We start from the raw sequence: 26,576 nt of genomic DNA, 5'->3' as shown, positions 1-26,576 counted from the left end.
AACACTCATTACAAGAAATCCTAGCTAGGTGTGAATTCAAATCGACCTCTTTGCAGTGTTAGTAAATACTTCGCACTTGGCATGTTTTTTTTTTTATTTGAGGTCTCATCATTTTTTAAAAACGCATGTTTTATTAATTTCTTTCTTTAAACAATAATTGTGTGTTGAAAGAGAGATTTACAATTACTCTTAATAAAGCCTAGATTGGGATGAATTAAAATTGACTGCCTAGTTGCAGTGTTGGTAAATGCTTGCAGCTTGGCATTGGTTTGCTTTTTCTGCTATTTGCTGTTTATTATTGTTAACTGGCAGCGGGGGAGGGGAACTTGGACTTATTGACTTAAACACTACTCCCATTATTATTATTATTAGTTATTAGTAATTCTTATTGTGGAGAATCTGGAACTTAACGTATTTTAACGAATCAATGGTAAACTGGGCGACGGACCAGTTGCGGCCATGGCACTGCCTGGCCCAAGCAGCACCTGCTTCTGCTGCGACTTGTGCAGCTCCTCCATCTGGGCACGTTCCGTCTCAAAGATGACGGGCGCAAACAGGATGACGGAGCTCGTGAAGAATATCCACGATGCATTGCACGCAAACTGATAGAGACTGCGACAGGTATTCACTGTGCCGCTGGCCACACTGCTCGCCGTATTGCGCACCGAGTCCGGGAACATTTCTGCCAGTCCCATCATGCGTTCGCCAAACGACTCATCTGGTTCCTAAAATTAACATTGTAAAACATGTGAGGTTAGAATGCAGCTGGTAATGGGTACACTGTTGATAAATATCTAAAACTTACATCATCGTAATTCTCACCATCTGTCTGTGGATCATCGTTTGCTGCCTGTAAGGAGGTTAAAACAATACAAAAACCAGCATATTGTAATAATCAATAAATAGATAAGCATATTGCATTGGGGGAGGGGCGGGGGACTGGTTCGTTCTGCGCCATTACGTGAGCACGATACGCCAAAGACGGCGTGCTTCAGCAAAAAAAAAAGATTTAAAAAAAACACCTACAACTGTTGTCACTGTGCGTCGCTCTGGCGTTTCGTCTTTGCTACCACCCAACGAGGACATCCCGCTATCCTTTTCAATGAACTCAATATCAGGATCAGAGTCCATCAAATCCTCGACTTTTACGTTATCGGTATCCACTTTTGCGGCTTTATTTTCAACTATTCGTTAAATATTATATATGCCGGGAAATTTAACGCGGCCTTTTTTATATTTTCAATAAGACAATTAAAATCAGTTAAGCACTGTCGTTTTATTCGTAAATGTAAAAAAATTGATTTTATGTGTGCTCGTTGCGAGTGTCTCGGTATCGGTATCGTTCGCAATTGAGCTGGCTCATGTGAACTATTCTAACCACTATCGATAAGTCTGCAGCGAGCAACTTAATACACATGAACTACTCGAACTAGTATCGATGAGTCTTCAGCAGCGGAACTCAATTCAAATGAACTACTATCGTTGAGTTGCGTTGCTGTAGACTTTTCGACAGGTGCAATCGGCGCATATCTCAATTGATAATATCAAATTTTATGTATATATTATTTTATACATTTACCTTGTTATCCATATCGCTCATGATTTTTAGGCAATTTCAACGTCACAAGTCAAGTTATTTATATTTTTTTTTGTTTTATCAAAATATACACGTTTTGCTTGGAGTACAAATTTAGAAACGTCGACAATATTTATTTTACGGAATATTACTTTACTACCTGTTTTAGCCAGTCTGAAACTGTTGCTATCTGAATCCGAAACCATAATAGACAGCCTACTATAAATATTAGACAAAAAAAAAAACAAACAATTTATTGAGCGTCGGTATTGTGTTTTTTGTGTTTATTATTATATCCATTTTATTTCATCATTACAATTAAATATTATGAAATCAATCAATTCTTAAAATAAGAAATACCAAACAAACGTATGCATTTACTTAGATAATGTCTTAATTTTGTGTATGTAAGCCATTAAGTATTCCAAATGGCCTTTGTTGTAACCCAAAAACAGCATACATACATATAGTAATTAGATCGTATATAGTAGGTATAGTATAGTTTTGCATATAAATAATTTAAGCACAATTAATTGATGACATCATCAAAATCTACGGTAGTTAAGTACATATTGGATATTTAGTGTAACAAACAATATTGAAATACGCATAGTATACATACATATATATAAATGTATATATGTATATAAATACGAAATATATATTTGGGAATCCGCTTGAATTCGCTATGGTTTTGTTAAATTTAAGCCTTCAGGCGATAGCTGTAAATATGCATTCAAAAATATTGTTCTTCCATTTTGATTTTTTTTTAGCAAGCTTGTATTTTGATTTATATATTAATTTATTATATTTTTAATTGTTTTACTGTTTTTTGAGTAAACAAACATTATTTGAAACCACTGCCAAATACGATTTATACTATATTATATAGTAAGAACTTATCGGCATCGGGACGGCGATGCAATGAACTTGAATTATGCTAAATACTTAATTAGAAAATAGATTTTTAGGGAAGCAAACTTATGGAAGATAATAATAATAATAATATTAAATAATACACTGTAAAACAAGTATTGATTCTATTGTTTTTTGTTGTTGTTTTTTTACCTCTTGCTTTTGATTTTCAAGGAAACAAGCAAATGGAAGAGAATAGTTGAGATGACTAGATAATACACTGTAAAACAAGTATTGCTTCTATTGATTAGTTTTTTTTTGCAACTTTTGCTTATAATTTTGCCTTTTTTTTGTATTAAATATACTTCTTGAAAATTCTACAAGATATTTTTTCTTTAGAGATTTTCATTTTGATAGTTTTGTATCCATTGAATAAATAGTTTTTAATATTTGCTGTTGTTGTTGATTCATATACTTTAATAGTTTAACAATTATATATACCTCGACATTTAATATACTTTTATATTCAATGGTTAACATTTATAAATATACTTTTTCGTATAATTTCCAAAGCGAAATTATAATATATATTATCATTTATCTTTTGTTGCATGCATTTTGTAAACATTTATTTTGCATTGCTTAGGCTAACAACATTTAAACAAAATGTGTACATAAAAAGCACATTAACTTATTTAAGACACAAACATATGAACTGTTTTTTTTTTTTTTTGTTTTGTTTTGTTTCCATTTTTATTATACTCGTAGTGTATTTATTTATTTATATGCAATAGTTTAATTTAAACATGCTCTCTTTTTTCACCCTAAACACAATATCACTCACTCGCTCAGACTTATCCGAATTTGCATATATGTTATATGTATGTAATTATGTAGTTATGTTTGTCTGTGTTATGATTATAGGCATATATTTTATGCATACAATTTATTGTGCTGTAGAAAAAAAACATACAAATTCTCTCATTAAAAACTAAAGTCGTACAAAAATGAATATTAAGAATTGGCGTTTTTACAAAATGTTTATTTATTAACTTATGTGTGTGTATATATATATATATGTATATAATATATATTAAATATATTATATATATATGTATATATATACATATGTTTTGTTTGTATTAGATTTTCACTTGAAAACCAACTCAAAGTGTGAGATTTGTGTGTATTGTGTTTTTTTTTGGTGTGTTTCTTACGATTCCTTTCCAAAAATGTTCTTAGCATAAATTAATAATATATATTTAATATATTTATGTTTTGTATAAAACATTCATGAATTCTGTCTGAGTATGTTAGTAAATCGCTTAATAATTATTGTTTAATTTGTTATTAGCATTTGCCATCCGGTGATAATTGCACTTAATTTCTGCACTTAGAGCAAAAGTCTCGTAAACTCTGCAATATCAAAAAAAGAAAAGCTAGGATTAGTTTTAAGTATATTGTTGTCAAGGTAAACTTTAACTTAAACTGTTTAAATACATATTTTTATTTTATTTTGTATAGCCGAGAAATATGTTGACATTTGTTGAACGCCTTCAACTTTTATGAGCAGCTGTAACAAATGATTAAAGCCTGTTTGCAGAGGCTCCTTTGGGATGCGTGTGTTAAACGTGTTGAATTGCCACGCCCACTCAACGCCAAACTATATACTATATACAATATCAGCGAAACATGTTAAGCACTATTAACGGCGACAGTGAAGACTGTGCTCGACTTGGAGTTACCCTGTACTCATAGATACTTATTTTATTTTATTTTATTTATTATATTGGTACACATTTTGAAGTGAAATAAGGTAAGCAGGCTGTAGCTACCCTTCATCCAGCTGTTAAATATACAGGGTATCGAAAAAATACTAAAAGTTCAGCCGCTTCTGGTGCGTTACATGACGGTGTAAAGTAAATAAGGTGAAATACATATATTGCAGATGCCAGCAAAGAAAATAAACAGTAAATGCGGTTGAAGTGGGAATGGAAGAGGGGTGATGGAGAGGGTAGGAAGAGAGAGAGCGAGGTGAAGGGGTGAGATAGGGTCAGGCCATGCGTTACAAGGTCAAAGTATCAACTAGTAAAGCGACGCCATATGAACCGAATGATAAACTCAAGTCTAAGTGCACACATACAAGCACAAACACATACACACACACACACACACACGCACACACACATATGTAGACAGTGCCATCTGTTTGTTTGTATTAGTTTGTGTTTAGTAATCAATTTATTGCTACGCAAGGAACACTCCGAATGTGTCCTTAGCCTATCTGCAAGTGTTTGTCTACACTCAGAAAAAAATCAACCCTAAATAAAGATCGTCCTAAAACGTAGACATTTTTTTCTGGTTTCTAGAAATAATATTTAAGTTCCTGAAATGCCAAATTGCCCATGAAACATGTGGAAAGCTTTTCTTAATTTTAGCAATAACTTGTAAGTATAAGAAAACAAATTTTTAAGTACCGTCAGGATTATTTTCTATTTTAAACAAATAAATAAAAATTATAAATAAAAATAAATAATAATAGAAAATATTTCTAATAAATATAAATGGAAAAGTATATCAATTATCTAAAATTCAGTGCGATTTTTCTCAGAGTGTATTTGCTATTAGCTAGTCGTCGCATCGGTTAACGAGATGAGGTATTTGAAAATGCAAATCTTTCACAAATCGGATTGTTTTGGATATTCAAAAAAAAAGAAGAAAAATCCCGTTGGAAAAGTGACCCATTGGCCTTGGCGCATTACAATTGTTGGACTCGGGTCCACTCGGGGTTATTCAACTTTAACTGCCGCTTGTTGAACGTGCAATTTGTATTTGTTTTTGTATTTGCCTAGCTGATTTATGAGTGCTCCTCCTGCAAATATTGGCACACTTTTATACACACTCATCTATGTAAGTGTGTGTGCGACTGTGTGTACTAGTGTGTGTGTGTGTGCGTGTGTCTGTGCGATTTATGCTGCAACTTGATTAACGCGCAGACAGCAAACGGTAAAAGTGAAAGTAAACTCATTTTGTGGTTGTTATGCCCTTGTTGAGGGCATTTGCCACAAGCCGGAGCAGGAGCCGGAGTCGTCCCCGAAATCCATTTGCTTACATTCATCAAAAAGATCGCCATACTTTTGGCGCCAATCGTTAGTCATCATATTGATCAGTGAGTAAATTTCTACAATTTATGGTTGTGTCTTTCTTAAGAGCAGCGTTTGCGTCATTCGTTGTTTCTGAATTTAAGAAAGGATTTCATCGAAGAAACACGGTTTGCAGTAGTTCTAGTTTGGTGTTGGGGATAGTTTAACAGGATTCTGAATGTCATCAAATTAACTTCCACAGCAGCTGCTACACCTCTGTGACCCCCTTCTCCTCCGACGCCTGAAGAGATTACATACCAACGACCTGCTCAACACGATAGTGTACAGCACATGATCAGAGCTTATCAGTATTTATAAAATAGACAGGATATGCAGTATGGTGTCCAAAGCATCGACCGGAGTCGAACACATTGAGAATATATATTCTTGATTATGTCTAGGATAACAATTGTATTTTTCTTGTTTCTTATGTATATTTGTGTTAGTTATTTATGAACTTACCCTCGTAATTAATGCGACCATCCTGGTCCAAGTCGGCAATAACAAGCAGCTGCTCCAGCTGCGCCTCATTCAAGGGCTCCCCAATCATTTCCATTGCGGTTTGCAGCTCATCTCGCGTTATAAAACCATTTCCATCACGATCGAATACTCTGCGAGGGGATAAATATGAAGGGGGAGGCATCTTTAAAGCGGGTGGGGATAGTTCTTACCTAAATGCAGCTATTAAGTCTTCGGTGACATCGTCTGCCTCATCGAGGGGCTTGCTGGCATTGCTGGCATTCTCGTCCTGCTGCTGGTCATCCCGCAGAGCCTGAATCCTGCCCACCCATTGCAGGAATTCGGCCTCGTTGATTAAACCGTTGCCTGAAATTAAATGTCAAGATTAAGCCATGTTTTGTTGTTGGTAAACAATTTAACAGCAAGAGCTTAGCTAAATACAACAATCAACAATTCACAGAGTACCAGAGAGGGAGCGAGATTTTGAGAGAGAGAGAGATAGAGAACTGGCGAACATATAATTGAAAGCGTCCTTTTGTTGTTGCTTGCCGACTACACACGACTGTACACGTTGCTACTCGCCAGCTACACTCAGCGAAATAACACTAAAGTACTTGTACAAGTTTTTCTTTTCAATTGAAATACTTTCTAAAAACACAAGAAAAAAATCATCAAATTTGAAAGCATTTTATTCATGTTTCACAAATATTTGCTAATATTTTAGAACATTTTTATGTTCAACTAAAAAAATGTGAAAAAGTGTACACAGATAACATCTAGAAAAACGGTCATTATTATTTTCTACACCTCCGCGTTTCTCTCTCGCCACTGCGTCCTTGCCACTTCCACTTGCCACAAAAGCATTGCCTACTTTTGTGCGTCGCAGGTGGGGCAGATGCAATCTGCTATCTCCCTTTCTCGCTGACTTTCCCTCTCGCTCTCTCTCACTCTCTCTCTGAGTGTTTTAAAGCCTCTCTCTGTTGTAATTAAGTGCCAAGATAAAAGCGAGTAAGAACCTTTAGCGTGCTTCTGTTTGCCAACTTCCGGCACTGGCAAAAATCAGCCAACCCTAAAAACCTTGACCTCAAAAATAGACAAAATGCTCCAATGGCATAGATACCCTGTAATTCACAGCTTAATCTGCGCTTTTTACTGAAAAATCAATACACTCCGCTTTGCTATTTTTCTTCCCTCAGAAATCTAAAAAATCGCATGTCTTATAAATATTTCTTATCATTTGAATTTACGTTTTATATTAAATTATATTTTCAATTTAATAAAATCCACATTAAAATAATCTCGCCTAAATGTCTTTGGCTTAGCAAAAGTAAAATTAATATGAATATTTTGATTAAGTGACTTTATTTTTGTCGTTTCAACTTTTGTGACTTTAATTTATTTATTCAAATAAGCGCAAGATTCCAATGAATTTGTTTATTTGAATTTTTCTAATGAATTTATTACGCGTTCCATGGCAACAACAGTAATGAGCTGGATGTGGATATGAATAATTAAATTTGATTGTTTCGGCTGTTTTTATTATTATATTATTTGCGGTTGTTGATACCATGACTTATGATTGCATTCAACAAAGCTCTGCGCAAATATTGAATTTCCATAAACTGTAAAATGGCCAAGTTTTTATTTTATGTATTTTGTGTTTTGCCCACGCAAAAGCATTGCCAATGCGAAGGCTTAGCCCCAAAAGTTATGGCAGAAGTACATAAAAGGGACAAGGACGCTATGCAAAGACATCCTGGCGACACAGAAAGTATAAAAATATAGGGCAGGTGTAACCGACTGCGAAATACTCTGACACCAGGGTAATAGTAGCTGATAACAGCTGCCAAGTCCTAACTGGCCATGGCATTTGTCTTAACCATTTTTGGAGGAGGTTTTTAGTACTTTTTTGTGGGCGGGTGTGGGCGTGGTTCGACGGTTTTTGTCCGCTTAGCAACATATCTTTCAAAATTCGAGACTCTTGCTTTCGATATTTGGTAACTGTAGATTAAAAAAATACATTTCAGATTTATGAATTTGTATGTCGAAGTTTGGTGACTTTATCTTGAAAAAATGTGGCTTAAATCGATTACCGATAGTTATCGATTTATAGATTTGTTAGCGATAAACCTCTAACTTTAATCGTGTCGAATAAAGTTGCGCTCATACACGGAACCAATATACTTTCTACTTTCGCTAACAGTGTATAAAAAGTCTGCAAAAATATTTGGTAATTACTACACGCCCAACCACCCACCTACCCAATCACCCACTCAACCACCCAACCAACCACACATATCTACAGTGATATTGACCTTGAATAAAGTACTAGAAATCATTACGATGTTTTTCAGATTTTTTTTTGGTTTTCTTTTTTGTGGCTCACAAGTAGGTTGAGCTTCTGTGTGTGTGTGTGTGTCTTGTGTTATTGTTGGCATTAAAAGATGTATCAAAAGTCATATAACATTTTACTATGCTCGATAGAATTTGAGTGCAGTTAGACAAAAGTGCAAAAGGCGATTTATATTGTTGCCTTATCGCTGGCGAATATTATGTCAGCATTAGCAGTGTGTGTGTGTGTGTCTATGTCATTTATAACTCTATATAGTCAGTGTATAATAGAGTCGATGATTTTCTTTTGGCTGCCTTAAGCTGCAAACCATTTTCATTTGGCTGAGTTGGAGTCGAAGCCGTGTTTTTTTTTTGCGGAATGTTGTCATTTCATTTGAAAATGTTCGCTTGTGCAGTACTCATGCAATGCAATGTCAGCAGCCAGGCAAACAAAACAAAAAAAGAAAAAAAAAAAAAAAAAAAAAAAACATTTCCAAGGATACAGAAAATGGCTCATCATTGTGGCAAAAGGACATTTGTGCGGCCAATGTCACCGTGTGGGCAGCAGAATCATTGTGTTTATTTCGACAAATATGTGTTGCTCATATCCAACTCTCTCTTTCTCTCGCTCTATCTCTATCTCTTCTCTCTCTCTCTCTCTCTCTCTATCTTCTCTCTGTCTCTCTATCATTATGTCATGTGCTTACTTCCTGGTCAGAATCATTGTGTTTATTTCGACACATTTATATTTCTCATAAATTATTACTATTCATGTCTTTCCCTCTCTCTATCTCTCTCTCTATCTATCTGTCCATCTATCTACCCCTCACCCTCTCCCTATTTTTCTTTCTCTCTATCTGTCTCTCTTTAAGAGTTGTTTCCTTAATTAATATGCAGTGTCAAATGCACTTTGTGCTCACCAAACAAAGACATCAGCCAACTAATTAAATTGAAAGTGAAGCACACGTATCTATTTCCAGCTGTAATCACTTTAGCTACACTCAAAAAATAGCACTGCAATTTCTTATTATTAATTTATATGCCAAAAAGTAGGCTCTTTCTATTTATTATTTATATATTATATATCTAAGAAATAGCTTCTTTTTATCTTAATTCAAAATTTGGCGAAAAGTTTTATGAATTCAACATTGTTGCATAGAATGCTAAAATAAGCTTTTTATTTAGATTTATTACTACTATAAACGAAAATATTTTAGAAATTTCATTTTATTTCTTAATAATTTAAATGAGAACAACATTCTAGTTTTCTGAGGTTTTTTTCTAACAGTGCTTATCAAATTGAAGCACATAAGAAACTAGGCAGAGATCGATGAACGAGCTGCGTGGCAAGAGGAGGCTCGAAGGGAGGGTCACGCGGCAAGTAGAGTGCAAATGAAGTGGTTATAAACTGCATTAAGGCCAGGAGACGGCTAAGTTCTGGCCAGAGTCTGGCAAAGAGAACTCTTTTGTTAGCCATAACAAACGGCAACTGCGGCCTGTCAATGCGCCAAGGCAAATGGCAGCAGCTTCATGCCAAAATGCAATAAATTATTGGAAAATGCACCTGCTGCTGTTGCTCCTGCTCCTGCTCCTCCTCCCTCTGCCCCTCCTCGTGCTTCTGCTGACCTCAACTTGCAACGGAAACGGATACGGATGTGTGCCCACAAAGTGCGCTGTGCGTGTGTGCGGGTGTTAGAGTGTGTGTGTGTGTGTGTGGGGGTGTGCCTCGCACACATTTTGATTGCAGCCCATTTTTAACAGCTGTGTTGCCTCCCTCTCTCTCTATATCTATATCTCTCTCTCACTCTCTCTCGCTGTTTGCTCGCTAAACATGCAATAAACATTCGAGAGCTGTCTTTGTCTTTAGCTATAAAATTGAGCAACAAACACAACAAAAAAATGAATGTCCTTCAATTTATTATTTTATATTTATTTGCTGGTTAAATGATTATTTAAGTTTATCATTATTAAAGTGACAACAACAGATTGAAAGTTGATATATATGTTAAATATATTTACATATATTTATATGTATATATTTAATTATATGCTTAATATCGCCCCCAAGCACCACTTAAATCTATTTAATGCATTTGAGTAGCATTCATTTTGTGGTCAATTTTTGGGCAATTAATTTACTGTGGATTTTGTGGCATCAAAATAAAATGAGGCCAAAAAGTCACAAGCCACAAAATGTAAGTGCAACTTAAGCCCAGTTTATGCAGCATTTGACCTCAAGGTTCAAGCTGGGCCAGAACTTAGATGGCTACGCATAAAGACTCTCATAAATAAGTTGGTAAGTAGCGATGCGAAAAGGGCAAAGGGGGCCCTTCAAATTGGGGGCATTGTTAGTGCTTTTCTCACTAGGCATTGACAACAAATAATAATAATAAATAAACAAGGGAGAGCGACTGCGAAATACTGTGATACCGACTATAATAGTAACAATAAAATATATATAATAATAACAAGTGACAGGGAACAGGTTAAGCGTAGCCAAGAAATTTATTCCTACCAATTTTTGGAGGAGGTTGCACATAATTGACTTTCCTAGCTTTTAAAGTTTAGCTCTTAAATTGCGGCACATATGGGTTTCTGAGTTTTTGAGAGCAGAAGTGGACGAACTTTAAACATTTTTTTCCCATTTCTGAAGGGTTTTACTAGCAATATATCTTTCAAATTTGATGACCATAGCCTTCAAATTGTGTGAGATATATGGACTTATCGATATAGACCATCAGGTATATCGGTTTTTGGGAATGAAGTGTTTTTTCGATCTTTAAAGCAGTTACCGATAACATACTTTGTAGCTTTAAAAACCTGCGTTTTGTAAGTCATGAATGAATTCAAAAAGAGGTCAACAGAAATCTACGCTCTGCACAAAATCAATATACCCTTTTACTTTCGCAAACAGAGTATTAAAAATAGTCCAAGTCATATCAAAGCCAGGCCAAATAGCAGCGGGAGGTTATACCAACGGTATAAGGTACAGTAGAGTACAGTACAGTAAGGCTTTGCGCGATGTCATGAAACCCAAGGAATGTAAATGAAGCCATAAAATGTACGCTTTACGTGGCATTCAACAGTTTTGTGGCAAATTGATAAAATTCTATTTGCAGCCAAAGAAAAAGAGAGAAAAAAGAAATGAAAACAGAATGTAGAGAAACAGCATAATGATAGGCAGGTCACAAAACCATTGATTTAGGCTTTAAGAGTTTTTGGATTGTATTTGATTTTGAACGAAAATTAAGTAAAAAAATGTTTTGAAAATCGTTTTTGAATTTGGACCCACCATATCCAGTTTCCCAATTTAAATGCATTATTTATCTAGAATCTCAAAATATAACTAAAAGATATTGATATTGCTTTTAAAAATCTTTTAGGCCTTAATATTTAAATATTTTTGATTGCATAACTTCCGATAAATACTTCAGTTACCAACGGATGACAATAAATATTTAAAGCTGGCAATAAATTCAGAGTTTGGCTCACATTTTGCTGACGGAGGTTTGTTGAACTGCCATAAAAAAAGGATGTCTGAACATGTGCCAGTCTGCACAGATACATATATATATATATATAGAGAGAGAGAGAGAAGCAGAGAGAGGTGAGATATATATATGTGTATATATAGAGTTTGGCCTGTGGCAACTGGCAGTGGCAGGCGTCAAGTGCCGTCAGCAACAGTTGCCACTGTTGTTAGCCAATGCGTTGTTGCACATGGATAACTGTGTTGGTTGTGCGTGCGTGTATATGTATGTGTGTGTGTCTGTATGGTTGTGGTTAGGTGGTACATCAAGTGGATTGCTGTGCGTGACTGTGATTTCAATTCGCAGCTTTTATGTCAGTAGCCAAAGACCTTCAGTTGATAAGCTTTAAATGCACTGCACGAAAGAACAACAACAACAACAAACAATTAAATGGGATAATACACATAATTTAAAGTAATTAAGAAATCTGTGCCAACAAACAAAGCAAAACAAAACAAATCAAAATAAATCATTTAAATAAATATTCGTTATTCAGCAACGAATAAATGCAGTTTAAAAGTCAGCAGCAAAGATGTAAGAGTGCTCTAGTCGAGAGTGCTCGACTACGAGATGAAACTGAAGCCAGCTATTGCTGATTCTTGACAGTTGATCAATAATATGTCTAGGTTTTATAGAGTATCTGTTTAAAGTTCATTATTTCGGAATTGTGACTTTTATTGCTATCGTTTATCAATTTAAAGTCTATAACTTCCAAGCTATGATTTTTATAGATATCTGTAATCGATATATGTATATCGATATTAGAAAAACGAACGAAATTATCGATCAAATGTAATAAGCTTGAACTTTTATTCAAAATTGGAAGGCCTTAGCTCTGCGGATATCTGAAATCGGCGTCTTCATACAGATATGGCTCAACTCTTGCTGCTGGTCGGGAATATATATACTTAATGGGCTCAGACAGGCTTCCAGCTGGCTGTTACAGACTTCTTTATGAATAAAGCCAGCGTCAAAATAATATCAAATAAATAAAATCAACAATTTGCAGCCGCCACAATGCAAAGGCCAGCAAAAACAGAGAGCCCAGCTCATTTTAGAACGACAGGCTGCATGTCTGCCTGTCTGTCCTATCTGGCTGTCTGTGTGGCTGTCTGTGTGGCTGTCTGACTAGCCTGTCCTACTGCTGTTGCTGCTGGAATTGGCTAAGTTTTTGCACAGATGCCGCTGAAGGAATTTACTTATAATAAAAATTGCATTAGCTAACGAGCAAATTGAATGAATGAGAAAACTTTACAAATTGGCTCAGTGAGGATTTTCTGTAAGCCGTACAAGTTTCTTGTGGCCATCGTCATCGATTAACCGGTGAAAAGCGTGAAAACTGTGAAAAGCGTGATTTCAGCAGCGGGTTTAAAGAGAATCTGATTAATTTCAAACTAAGCCTAGAAAAAAGTTGTCCTGGAAAGTTGACATATTTTTTATAAAATTCAGAAAAATCCCACTGAAATTTATAAATCCAAACGCTTCTTTTAAGAATGTCACAATTATAAATTTTTAAAATTTAGTTTTTGATTTGTTAACTTTATGATCATCTTTTCCAGAGTGTAGGAAGCCTAATTAACTAGTGGCGCGTGCCATAAACTGTTGAATGCCACTTAAGGCAGCAATTGTGCTCACATTTCACGGCCTCACAATGCAAAAAAAAAAGAAGATGAACTTAAGCTGAAGTGGCAAGCTTGTTCTAGCTGCTCTTGAGATTGAGTTGTGTGGAGTGGCACTCACCTGAGTGGCTTGCCTCACGTATGAGATCGTGTATGATTTCATCACGCACATCGATGCCCAGATTCTTGAGCATAAACTGCAATTCATTCGCCGTCACACGTCCATCCCGATTTCTGTCCAACAAATCGAATGCGGTGCGTAGATCTGCAATTAAATCAATAAAGTGAAAGCAATAACGAATAAAATATTCATAATATAGTATCAATAATATAAAAACAATTGTCATTTAAATATGCAGAAGGCATTTCTGATGATATTTTGTTTAATATAGACTAAAAGCAATCCACTGTTTCATGAAATAACTTTAATAAATACAAATTGTACATGAAATTGATTAGGAAAGTTACGAATTTAATTATATAAAATTAATTGGGAGAAATTACAAATATAAATGTTATGTAAAGAACTATAAATACAGAAAATAACAAAAATAAAGGATATAATAAAATGAGTGGTATTAAAATCTAAAGATTAATACAAAGAAGCCTGAAGATTGAAATACCAGCTAAAACCATGGGAAGGAATACTTTCTAAGCGGACTCAATTTGAATTTAATAGTTTTTATACTGAGCAGGCAAAATACACGATATATTCAAGAATAGGACGCACTAAGGAAATATAAGTAAGTTTAAATACAAATAATCAAAAAGAAACAAATTCACTTGACTTCAACTCAGCTGCTTAAAGTCAGAGTTTGTTCGGCAAAAAAATATTATGTAACGTCAAACAAACAAAAGTCAAACAAAAAAAAAAAAAATACTGTGAATAAAGCCGTTATGAAAATGAAGGCCATTTCCCAAGAAAGTGCGTAATTTCAACGTACAACGCAAAAGCAAAAAGGAAAACACAATAGAAAAAAAAAGGGAAAACCATTGTGGGAAAACCCAAGAATCACGAAAATCATTGGTTTGCCTTACGCACTCTGTGATATTATTATTACTATGGATAGATATATATATATATAAAGACGTATATATATATAAATAATTATATACATATGTCTGTCATCGTTGCGATTATGTTTCTGAAGATGAATCCAAAGCCAAAATCTGTTGTTAATTTGAGCGGAAATTGCTTTAGCCTCAAGCTTATCCTGTGTGTGTGTGTGTGCGTGTGTGTGTGCCTATAGTAGACGCAATTAAATTAGAGTTTGCATCCTTGAGACGGCGACCTTCCATTCGTATTCCTCTGCCAAGAGACAGAGCCCTTAGTCTCAGTCCTTAGACTGAAAATGCCTTTTGGCGCCAACTCAATGCCAAATCGATCAAACTTGCAGTTGACTTGGCTTTTATGGTATGCTTCCTCCTCGCCATAATTATGGCAACATTTTTTAGTTTTCCAATTTGGTGCAAAGTTTTGCACTTAAATTTGCATTTGGCATACAAATTACACCAAATATTCCGTGCACCAATTTGCTGCAAGTGCGTGCACTCGATTATGTGTGTGTGGCAAGAACACCTCTAAGGAGCTCCTCTCTATGTGTGTGTGGGGGTTAGTGTACGTGGATGAGTGTGTGGGTGTGAGTGTGTGTTAAGCACTTCCGTTGACAGCTTATTAATATTACACTCGCAATAAAAATGTTATTAAAGAATGAAAGTCTCGCTGGAAATCGTTTTTTCTAGAAATATTTTCTAAGTTTATAGAAAATTCAAATGTTTTATAAAAATATAAGTAACACTGCATTAAATCTTTTTTCTAAATTTCAGAAAACTTCATGCTAAGTAATATAAGTAGCTACAATAATATAAGTAAGCCTGAACTTTAGCAATCGTTTTTGCAAATTTTAGTAAGATTCATTCTTAAATGAAAAATATAATTTCTTAATAATAATTTAAGGTGTATTCAAACCGATATATTTTCCAAGTGTACACACACACACACACACACTCACACACACACACACACAGTCAGTGAAGTGGCTCGTGTTTGTATGGCTTGTAATTGCACACGTGTAAACACCTCACATATTGACAAATTGACACATTGACACCAATATTTCACACGGCAATAACAACAACAAAATGGCTTGCATCATGTTGCACAGTCTGACATGCGACATGAGCAGATATTGAGGTTAACTTTTGGCATATTTCACAGACTTTTCAGTACCGCAAAATACTTGGAAATGCATACAAAACTTTTGGTTCAAAGGCAAATTGCAATCATGGCTTACATTTGAATTTGATATTTTTTCTTTGCCATTTTGCCAGATGCAAATCAAATTAATTAAATATGTTTATTTTTATAGAAATATTTTGTATTATTAAAAAATATATTTCCAAGAAGTGTATAAGAAAAGTTGAAATGTCATTTATAAAATGAATAAGCTTTTTTTCCGTTTCTTAATTATTTTCTTTTAATAAAAAACATATTTCTAACCACCAGAGAATTGGTCATTTGAACTTTGTGCGTTAAATTTGGCCACAGTTGACCGATAAGCAATATTTAATGGCCAAATTATTCGCGTGCTGAACAGGAAATAAATTGGCCAACAAATGTTGGCTAATTAGAGACAAGCCAATTGCTTAAACGTCAACTGTCTGACAGCTGAAATCCCCTCCCTCTTTGGTTCACAACCCTTTCAGCCTTTGGCCAACTGGCCAACGTTGCTTACCAGCTACACTCTAAAAAAATCAAACTATATTTTGCTTTGAATTTTTCTAAAACTTAGAAAAAATATGCGTAATTTCCGGGGTGTTGTTTTTCTGTCTTTACCATAGAGGAATTCATATTTTAGCTTTTTTGTTACCACTATTTTTTTGGCAAGTGTATGCAAAATATTGTGGCTTTGCAATTATGAAAAGTTTTTAATTGCAAAATTAAACCGGGGACAAAGAGACAAAGACAAAGTTGAGTTCTGGGTGACCAACGAAATATGCAGCCAGGCAGAAAGTTGGCAATTTGTAAATGTCGCACCGACTAATTGCAAAGACACACACACATCAACACACACACCTACGCAAACACACACACGATTGCAACTGGGTCAAAGAGCCTTGAAATTTGAGTTAATTTCCCTCTTATCCTTTGTAAAGCACAAAAGTTGTTTTTCCAATAAACATTTGTTGTTTGTTTTACTTTGCTGTTGATTTTGTTGTTTTTTCCATTGAGCTTTGGTCTGACAATGTGTAATTGAGTTGGAAAACTTACAAATAGTTTAGTCGTAAATAACACTGCGAAATGCTGAGTGCTCTTCAAGATCTGAAAAGCACAAAGAATAATACCAAAGATGTGCCAAAATGTTGGCAGTTTTATTGTTGAATTTCAAGTTGTTTCCATTCAAGAATAATGCATGAAAATGTTTGCATTTTATTGAAAATAATCAAACAATGCTTGTCAAAATTTTCGTGCGTTTTCCAACACACTCGAGCTCAAGTGAAGCTGGCATTGAAACGGAATCGGAAATGAGAAACATGGCTGCCTTTGTCACATCCATCTTTACAAAAGCACCCAACTCAGCCACTGTCTCTGATCCAAACTGAAATTAAATAAAATCCCAAGCAAACAATATTAAACAGAATCATCAACGGATAAACAAAACTAGAAAGAACCAAAACTTTGGCAAAAATAACAGCGATAATTTATTTGCCACTTCGATAAGAAATTTGATGATAATTCCAATTAAGCTGCCTTTGGCCAGCAATAAATAGCAGAAAAAGTGTTCGTGCTGATTAGATTGGCTTACACTCATTGAAAATGTGTAAATGTGGTATACTGGTTTTGTGCCAAGGTATGTAACAGGCGAATGAGAGCAGCTACGAATCCATAAGGCATATATATTCTTGATCAGCTGCAAAAGGAGAGTCGATCTCAGTGACTATCAGAGCTGCCCCGCGCAGATCCAGTTTAATTTATGTATATAATTTTATCGATAAGTGCCTACGATTTGCAAAAGCGACAGTTTTAAAGGCAGTGACTTCTAATCGATATATAATATACATTTTAAATGCTTTGGGAAAAAAGTATTCTCATATTAAGCAAGCATTTTCTAGGTTATCTTCTAGACGAACGCACTCGATTACAGTCTGCTTACTTATTGCTTATTGTTATTGGGTTTTGTGGGTGTTTTGAGTCATTTTTCAACTCTGCCACGTGTCCAAATTCTTCAAATTCAACACATTTAAATGTTAATCTTGTGCTAGTTGTTGACTAAATTGATGTTGTAGCTTATTTAACTTATCTGCAATAGAAAATGTCCATCAACTAGAAATGAATAATTGCCACAAACTGTTTTCGCCAATTAATAGCAATTTTCATGCACTCAAATTACCGGAAGTTGAGCTTCATGTGAATCATGTGTGAAATTGTTGAATCAGTCGGCAAATTTTACTTTTTTTGAATGCCTATTTAACTTGCGATAAGTCGATTAGATATAGTCGAAAGACAGAGTGTTACTATATGACACATTTATATGTATGTAGATTATTACACTGAGCTACAAAAAATCGTCCTACATTTTGGCGCCATATTGTTATTCAGAAAGTAATATTCTAAAATTTATGTTTGTTGCTTTCTAAAAAACAGGATTTCAGGTTGTATTTTATAAAAATTCAGAAAAAATACGTTAAATTTTTTTTATTTTTTAATTTTACGAATTGGTTTCCAAATGGCTAAAAATAATTTCTAAAAACAAGAGAGCGATTTTCATTCACTAAAATTTTGTTTTCTGTGTGTACTAACATATCAAATAAGAGTAATAAAATTTGATTTCAATTTAATATAATCCAAATATTACTTGTTCTATATTTTTTTTGTGTCGACTAACTTCAGTGGACATTGAATAATTGAACAAATAGATAAGTAAGCTTTAAGTAAAAACCAATGATTTTCCATACTTAGCTCACCTCGCACTTGACTTGCGATTGCTTTGTGATCCATTTGTGAAGATTCCATGTGCACACAAAGTACTTGAACGTGTATTATATATATAAATGTATTTATATATATATATATATATATATATATATATATTATAGTAGCAGCACTTTGTGTATTTTTTTCCTCGTATTTTATGTATACAGTTTTGTATTTAAATTTGCTTGTTGTATTTTTTGTCTTTTGGATGTGTTTAACGGTGCGTATGAGTAATTTTTACCGTTTAACGTTTTTCCGCTTCACGTGCCTTTTAAAAATAGCCAAAAACTACAAATATAAATGTATTTGTTGAATTCAATTTATTTTCTTTTGTGTTTTGGCAGAGCACAGAAAGCATATTAAACATGTATCATATTATAAATAATACAATTAGGCATGGATTTTGCTTCATTTCAATTGCTTGCGTGCCTCTCTTGGCCGTTCTAGTTCAGGTCAAAGTGCACGGGGTCATGGTCTGTTAACCCTTATGCCTCTAATTTTAATATCTGTTTCTGCCTATTAAACAAAATATTCATACCAATGAGCTAATGACACAATGCAATTGAACAAAATCCACGATTGCATTCGGAGATTGATATTAGCTGTAATTAATATAAGCTTCGAGATCGTTAACAGCTTTTATTTACATAAGCCTAGCATTTTAATAACTGTGATTAATATAAGCCCAACATGTTAACAACTGTAACAAATATGAGCTTAGAGAGCGTTAACAATAGTAGCTTAGAGCTTAGAGATCATTAACAATTTTAGCCAAGATCTTTTGTGTTTAACTAATCAAACGCAACACCTTGATGAAAACGCATTTTCTTGATAATTTTTGACCTGCTTTCATAGAAATATTGACTTGGAAAGACAGTTGACTTAATTTCTTTTTCTTTTGCATATGGCTTATATAATAATACTTGGCAAGGCTTTCCAAATTACTCTCCTGAACCCCATTATATTTTAACAGTGACATAACAGACATAACAAGGCTTAACTATTAGTCCAAGGACACTTCTGTGTTAAAATTCAAAGTGTGTCAAAGTTGATTGCATTTGAAATGTAAGCAATTAACATGCATGTTAATCTTAGTAGTGTTGTTGACACGATTCTGCTCTGCCAGGAACACGCTAGTTGTCCGATTCATTTGCACTGATACTGCTGATTAGACTGATTGAAAGATACCACACGTCTACTGACTATTAGTTGTTATTTTGCTGTTCTGTTTCGTTCCGTTCTGTTCACAAGCGCGTCAACTTAGCAACTGAAGTGAAGCGACTGCGAAGCAATGCATAAGCCGTTATTGGTCATGTCGGCGCCATTTGGCAGCAGCTTCGGCTGTATGTGCTACTCGTCGTCGTTTAACACGAAGTCACTTCGGGTGATTTCATTCATTCAATTGCTATGCCAAAAACAAGCACCAATTGTTTTTGTTTTTATTTTTGATGCTGCCTTTTGTTTTTATAACGTGCTTCTTAAAGTCAATGCTTGCTCTCTCACGCTCGCTCTCGTTCTCTTGGAAAGGGTTCCCCTCGAAGGGATGGTGAAAACTGGAAGACTGTTTTTGACGGCGTGGTTTTGTTCACGTGACAAATTCTTTTGTTATTTTTCATATTGTTTTTTTTTTTTTTTGCTCACGTTGACTTTGAAGGACTTTGGACTTTTGGGCAAACGAAGCCGCTTAACGCATTTTAATGCTGTATTGAATGTATATTTTGAAGGGCTTCTGTAATTTCGTTAAATTTAATTTTTAAGAAACTTTGCTTTTTTATTTTTAATTTAATTACATTGAATTTTTATACAAATTTTATGTTTTGAACGGCTTTTTGATTTTAATTTAATTATATTACATTTTTTAAAAACTGCTTTTTAAATGTAATTTTTTAATTTTTAATTTAATTAAATTTAAGGTAGATATTTTTGATATTTTGATGTGCTTTTAAATTTGTAGTTTAATTACATTTATTTTCTAGACTGCTTGTTATAATAAAAAATAGCATACAACGTTTTATATTCTCTTCTTTATGCTTAACAGTTAAATTTATAATTTGATACAGAACACCCTGTACATGGCTGAGACCCTTTGGGAGCCACTTACTAGGAGACGCTTTCCAATGACCTTGTCAGCGGCAAACCGCGAAAATCAAGCGACAAACGGCGGACTAAGCGCAGAATGCATCTCTCTCTCTCTTTCTCTCTCATACACTCACTCATTCTCCCTCTGCAAGTGCGTGCGCTTTTGCAGGGGTAACACTGGAAAGCTCACCCTCTCTCTCTCTCACTCTCTCTCATTGCTAGCAGCCATGTGTTTGGCTAAGCGAAAGTGTCGAACAAAACAAAATGTGGGAAAACGATTTGGTTTGTTGTTGATGAGAGCAGCAGTCAAGAGGCGGCGACAGCGACAGAGGCAGCAGCGGCAGACGTAGCAGAAGACACCTAAATCGGCTTTGGAGTGTTTTTTTTTGGAAGGGAAATAGTACGTAACGGTTTATGCAACAATTGCCAGCTCTGTTATGCAATACACTACTAAAATTAACATTTCATTCATAAAGTTGTGCATTTTTAAGCTTTATAATTATTTCACAGAAGTCATTTCGCTTTTGTTGTCCTTTTTCTGCCTTTCAGTCTTCATTTTAGCTGGAGTTCATTGAACTGCGCTCAGAACTTTTTAATTAATTTGTATTGCGAACAATTTGGCAAACCAACAAATCAAAAAAAGGCAACACAAAGAAAAATAATCAGAAATGCGAGATCGACTTTAAAAGTTCTGTAAATAAAGCTCAGCAAAAGTTCAAAAAATTCTATGCAGCGAAAGTGGTGAGAAATTATGGCAACTCCCCTCGCTTGCAGTAATTTGAATCACGAACAATTTGGCAAAGTAACAAAACAAAAAGAAATGCGAGGTCGACTTTAAAAGTTCTGCGAAGAATTCCAAGCACAACTCAGCGAACGTATCGAGAGTGGTGCGAAGAAATTCTAATCCCCTCGATTACTTGCAGCAAATAAGCAAAAAGTTAAATCAGCCGACAACCGATGAAGAGAGATGATGATAATAATGAGCGCTAAAGTCACGCAGCATGAAAATCAAATGAAGTCACGTCCTCACGACGCCAGAGGGCGCCACATGCCGCAACTTTCTCTGACATTTATGCTTAACGGATTGAAAACGCCTCCAATTCTGACATGTAATATATATATATACATATTTAATACTTGCTCTCTGCACAACCACAAATTATTAAAAAAGTAACAAAAACAGTTTATCTTCAATTTGAGTGACATTTGAGCTACGAGAGCATTTGAAATACTTGCTTTACTCTGATGGAAAAATATCCATTTTAATTTAAAGACTTAAGTCTACATATATGTATGTGCATAAATAAAAAACTAAGAATGCTGTAGGCGAGTAAACTCTCGACTTGGGGATACATTTCAGTTGTGTTGCAGGGAATTTCTCTCATTTCTTATGGCAAGCTCAGGCACCAAAGAGTAAAAATCCCGAACTTAAATCCCCGGCTTTCGAGAAGAGCGTACACACGTCCGAGCTTAAACATACATACAAATGTATGTGTGTTGCAAATTTGCATTACTCATTACTCTAATCTCAGCATAAGTTCTTCTGAGTTGGGCATGAGCTACAATTATTATTCTTTAAAGTTGTCCACTTTTTGTCTTTTTCTTAACTTCCTTACGACTTATGAAAGGCAGATCAATAATTTTACGTGAACTCTGAGCATATTTTAAACACTCTGCTGTGACACTTTCACCAAGGGTAATTTTTCATTTGTGGAACTTGGGTTTTTTTTAATTGTTGCTCGGCGCTGAAGAAAAAGACGCAAAACATAAACGGAAAATATGCGAATTGTGCGCAAAAAAGTTGCGTAATCATAAATCAACATGAAGGCGTGTCCAAAAATTGTTGCTCTTGTTGCTATTGTTGTTGTTTTTGTTGCTGCTGCGCTTGTCAGTTTTCATCAGTAACAAATTAACTGCCAACTGCCAACTGCGAGCGTTGCTAATGTTCATGTTGATGTTGTTGGTGCTTTTCCCCTACACTCGGAAAACAATTGTGCTAAGAATTTCTACTTTTTAGAAATGTTTTTTTTTTAATAGTAGGAATATTTGTACAAATTTTGAATCTCATATCTAGAAATTATTTCTAAAATGAGGAAACACTTTCTAATATTTAGGGTGACTTCTTTCTGAGTGTAGCAAAGGGTGTGGAGTGCATGTGGGTGCGTTAATGTAGCTGTGTGTGTGGTTGTGGGTGTGGATGTTGGCCAAGCCCCCCTCAACCGCCCACACATCGCTCAGCCGATTACTAGGCAATAATTGTGATATTTGAATGACAAAATGCTTAATTGGATTTTTAGAGTCACAATAAATTTGACATTGAGTCACTGCTTGCTACATTTGTAATTTACATCAGGATGTCAAGCCGAAATCGATTTCGATTCTGACGTACAGATTCTGAGAAATTTTCCGGTTTTTTTTGTTACTTTTTCACAGTTACCTGTTAAGTATGTATATCACAAAAATGCATTTAATTTTTACAAAAATTCAAGTACTTCGGACCATAACATCTTAGTCTGGCCGTCTGTATGATTAATCGAATCTCAGAGACTATTAATGCTAAATGCGTTCTCTTCAAATGTTGATTTTTAATATATTTTTTATTGTATATAAGGTGAAAACGCTGAATTAAATTATGTTTTTGTTCTTACTTATTTTTTTGAAGAATTTTCTTCCACTTCTAAACACGTTATCATAATATTAATATTAGTAACGGTATTTATTATTATTATTATTATATAGTATTAGAATCGATAAACAAGCAGTTCCGATTCCGATTCTAATTCTGGTTTGACACACACACACACACACACACATATTGCTATCGATAATTGTTTATTATGATCTGACTGAAGTCCGAACGAATTGTGGAAAAGTGGAATTGTAGGATTGTAGTCCGAGTTCTTTGGCACATACTCACACTTATCATCTTTGCTCATATTTGCGAAATGTGCTTCAATAATTAATAATAATACTAGTCGGTTATCAATCACTCAATAGCCCAATCAGTCTGCCAGTCTGTCCAGACCATGAGCTGAATATGCTCTGATGGCTCTCGGTTAGGCACTTTAACTGTAAATGCTCCACGAAACCCAAAACGGGCCACAATGTCCCACGATTTATCTACGAAAACTCCAAGATAATGACGACTAACTTTTATTTTTGGCCAGGCTACACTCAACAAAAAAATCGCCCCTATCGTCCTAAATTATACATTTTTTTTCTCGAAATATTTTAAAAATCCAGCCTGAATCTTTGAAATGCAAACCCTGATTTTTAGAAAGTCACAACCATAAAGTGTATTCCCCGGCAAATAGTATGGCGATTTACAAAAATGTAGTACGATTTTTTATGAGTGTAGAGAGATACGGAGAGAGAGAGAGAGAGAGTATGTTATATTGTATTATATTTCATTTTTGTGATATGGGCAAAAAAAAAAAAACAGATACCCGGAGCACCTTTCCGGCGACAGCTGAGATAACTGCAATAGTATTATGGGAACAAGGTTTTTATCAGTTTCGAACTCGTGGGTGATTTCATTTACTACATATGAATGTAATACAAGTAACTAGACTACACATACACACACACTCACACACATACACACACACCTATGTGGTAATATTATATGATATTGCTCTGATTGCTGCCTTTTTTATACCCTGTTCTAATTGAAAGTGATTAAAATGGGTATCTTTAGGTTTGGTAAAAAGGCGGAAGAAAACATCTCCGACTTAATCTATCTATATTCTTGCAGAGCTATTAAGATTTAACACTTTTTGAACCATTTTATTAAAAGCTGTGCTCAAGCTGATACAGGGTATCTCACAGTCGACCTTTATCAACTGGAGCACTCTTATTTGTTATGACAGATTAAGAGATACGAAAGGCCTTATTCCAAAAACGACAAGTGTTTTTATAAGTGGCTGCTTCAATTAAGGCATTCCATACTCTGCACTAGATTGATCTTAAAACATTTTGTTTTTAATTTTCGACTGAGAAAATGGAAAGTTACCACCAATATTTTTGAATATATTATATACCATAATTGGAGAATGGATGATTATCAAGTACACTATCTCCCCTAACTGTGAGGAAGAGACTAGCTTCGAGTATTTTAGCAGAGAGACTTTTATTACGATTTAAAAATAATTTTATAAAAATATCGATAAAACCGATAATTGCAAGTCGATAAAGCTGCAAATCTCTCATAAATTTAAAGGATAGAGTTATCAAACTTTGAGCTTAGATTTCTGATCTTCTTTTTCAAGAATGGACGTACAAATTTTGGGACCAATATGTTAATAATATTAAAAATAATATTTCATATTATTACCCTGGTATCAGAGTATTTCTCAGTCGGTTATGCCCGCTCACTTGTTACTTTTAATTGAGTTGACAAGCCTCGGCAAAGAATCAACACATTGGTTTAATTCTTTTATGTGAAGATAACTTTTAACAGACACGACTCATAGAACGAGACTAAAAACAATGTCAGAAAATTCTCAATTTATCACAGCTTTTGTTAGTTGTTTCAAGTTCACACAAGATTTATCATCTCAATGTTTGCATTTCTATAGATATATCAACATCAATTTCATTATTCTGTCAGCTGACTTGTTTTCAGTCAGCTTGTACTTGGCTTAAGCGATTAACAGCGAAGAGAACTTAGAGTTATTTTCAGCTAATAATTTGGCTAAGTTTTTGATTGCCTGCCAAAGTCTTTCTTTTCAGTTATCAGTCATCAAGTGAATGAAATTAATTAACTTTAATACAATCGATTAGATTATATATTTTTCATAATTTTGGATATTTTTGTTTACAAAACCAGCAAACGAGGAAATGAAAATGAGTTAAGCCCGAGTGTATCTGAAGTGTCAGTGCACCTGTCGCCGCTGCTGCCAAAAATAAATGATCTATTTAACAACAAACCACAACTATTAAAGCAACAACGCCGTCTGCAAGTACAGTCAGAGAAAAAACGCCCTATATTTTCGTAAATCACCCTGAAAAATATAAAGCTTTCTTGTTATTAGGAGTAATTTATACATATTAGGAAACAAATTAATAAAACTTAGAAAGGTTTGCTTTAAAGATCAATTCCAATAATATGGCAATATGCGAAAACTTAAACACGGCTATTTAAAATTTGTTTATTATTTTAATTTTAGAAATGTACTTTCTGAGTAATAGTTTAATAAAAGGTGACCAACCATTGACGCTAAAGGTATGGCGATTTCCAAAAATGCTTTTATATTTTATGAGTGTAGCAAATCGCAAAAAGAAATAGCGAATAACAAACATGAATTAATTTTAGCATTTAGCGACACGCAAAAGGGCGGCCACAGCTAAATTTAGACTGCTTTTGGGTTCAAAAGTGCAAGCCCCAAAAATAAATGAAAAAGCATTTGCGATTTGCGAATTTGAATTTGATTTGGGCTGACAGATTGCGTATACGTCGTGTGGACGCCAAACTGGCAAATTATATGCAATTAAATGCGAATAGCTGCGAAAACTTTGTTGCATATTGTGAAAACTGAGCAAAACACCATTAAAAGTAATAATGAGGATAGAGTTGTGAGACGATGTCCCTATATATTCAATGATCAATAATAAATATGATAATTAAATGCTAAATTACACAATTATATTGCCCAATATTTCGTAACATTCACATTCTTAACATTTAGCGGCACTTGATTTAAGTCTTTGCGAAATGCATAATAAAAAATTAATTAAAAAAAATTGAGGACTTAAGAAATGTTGTTAGTGGAACCAGTCTATAAATTCGTATCATAAACCCACTTTTTTATCTTTATATCATATAATAACTATCATATATGACTATTTTTGATAATGAAAGGCAAGACTATTTTAGGCTACCAGGCATTATTAAATTCATATCATATAGCCTTTTGTGTCAATTATTATAATCTATATAAAAACATCAAATTAACAATTTTACGAGTATATATAAATATTGAAACTTTTGTTGCAAGTTTTCGTTTTTCA

General features: G+C 34.4%; 2 protein-coding genes across 8 annotated transcripts in view; both read right to left on the bottom strand.

The window, feature by feature from the left end:
• Nucleotides 1-35: 35 nt before the first annotated feature.
• LOC6557684 (mitochondrial import receptor subunit TOM22 homolog) lies at nt 36-1,747 on the bottom strand. 2 transcript variants are annotated; one of them, XM_032733894.2, is made up of 3 exons: nt 1,580-1,747; nt 806-850; nt 36-725 (listed from the first exon to the last, which is right to left on the bottom strand). In XM_032733894.2, the coding sequence occupies exons 1-3, from the start codon at nt 1,598-1,600 to the stop codon at nt 417-419; spliced, it is 375 nt and encodes a 124-aa protein (XP_032589785.1). In that variant the 5' UTR covers nt 1,601-1,747; the 3' UTR covers nt 36-416. The 2 variants fall into 2 exon arrangements, with proteins under 2 accessions (XP_032589785.1, XP_001983206.1); XM_001983170.3 differs by lacking the exon at nt 1,580-1,747 and adding an exon at nt 1,027-1,357.
• A 1,815-nt stretch (nt 1,748-3,562) lies between these two features.
• Nucleotides 3,563-26,576, bottom strand: part of LOC6558399 (calcium-binding protein E63-1) — a 30,452-nt gene continuing 7,438 nt past the window's right edge. Inside the window, exons 1-5 of one of the 6 annotated variants that reach the window (XM_032742457.2) lie at nt 18,470-18,527; nt 13,635-13,778; nt 6,246-6,399; nt 6,037-6,185; nt 3,565-3,847 (exon numbers count right to left, since the gene is read on the bottom strand). In XM_032742457.2, the coding sequence (XP_032598348.1) occupies nt 3,825-3,847; nt 6,037-6,185; nt 6,246-6,399; nt 13,635-13,778; nt 18,470-18,527 (528 nt within the window). In that variant the 3' untranslated portion in view covers nt 3,565-3,824. Of the gene's footprint in view, nt 3,848-6,036; nt 6,186-6,245; nt 6,400-13,634; nt 13,779-18,469; nt 18,531-23,484; nt 23,530-26,576 lie in introns of those variants that run through there. The other 5 variants (XM_032742463.2, XM_032742459.2, XM_032742449.2 and 2 more) reach the window with 5 other exon arrangements.

This window comes from Drosophila grimshawi, unplaced genomic scaffold (assembly GCF_018153295.1).
Source record: "Drosophila grimshawi isolate 15287-2541.00 unplaced genomic scaffold, ASM1815329v1 contig_44, whole genome shotgun sequence".
Taxonomy (NCBI): Eukaryota; Metazoa; Arthropoda; class Insecta; order Diptera; family Drosophilidae; genus Drosophila; species Drosophila grimshawi.
Note: the sequence above shows the minus strand (reverse complement) of the source record. Positions and strands in the feature narration are given on the sequence as shown.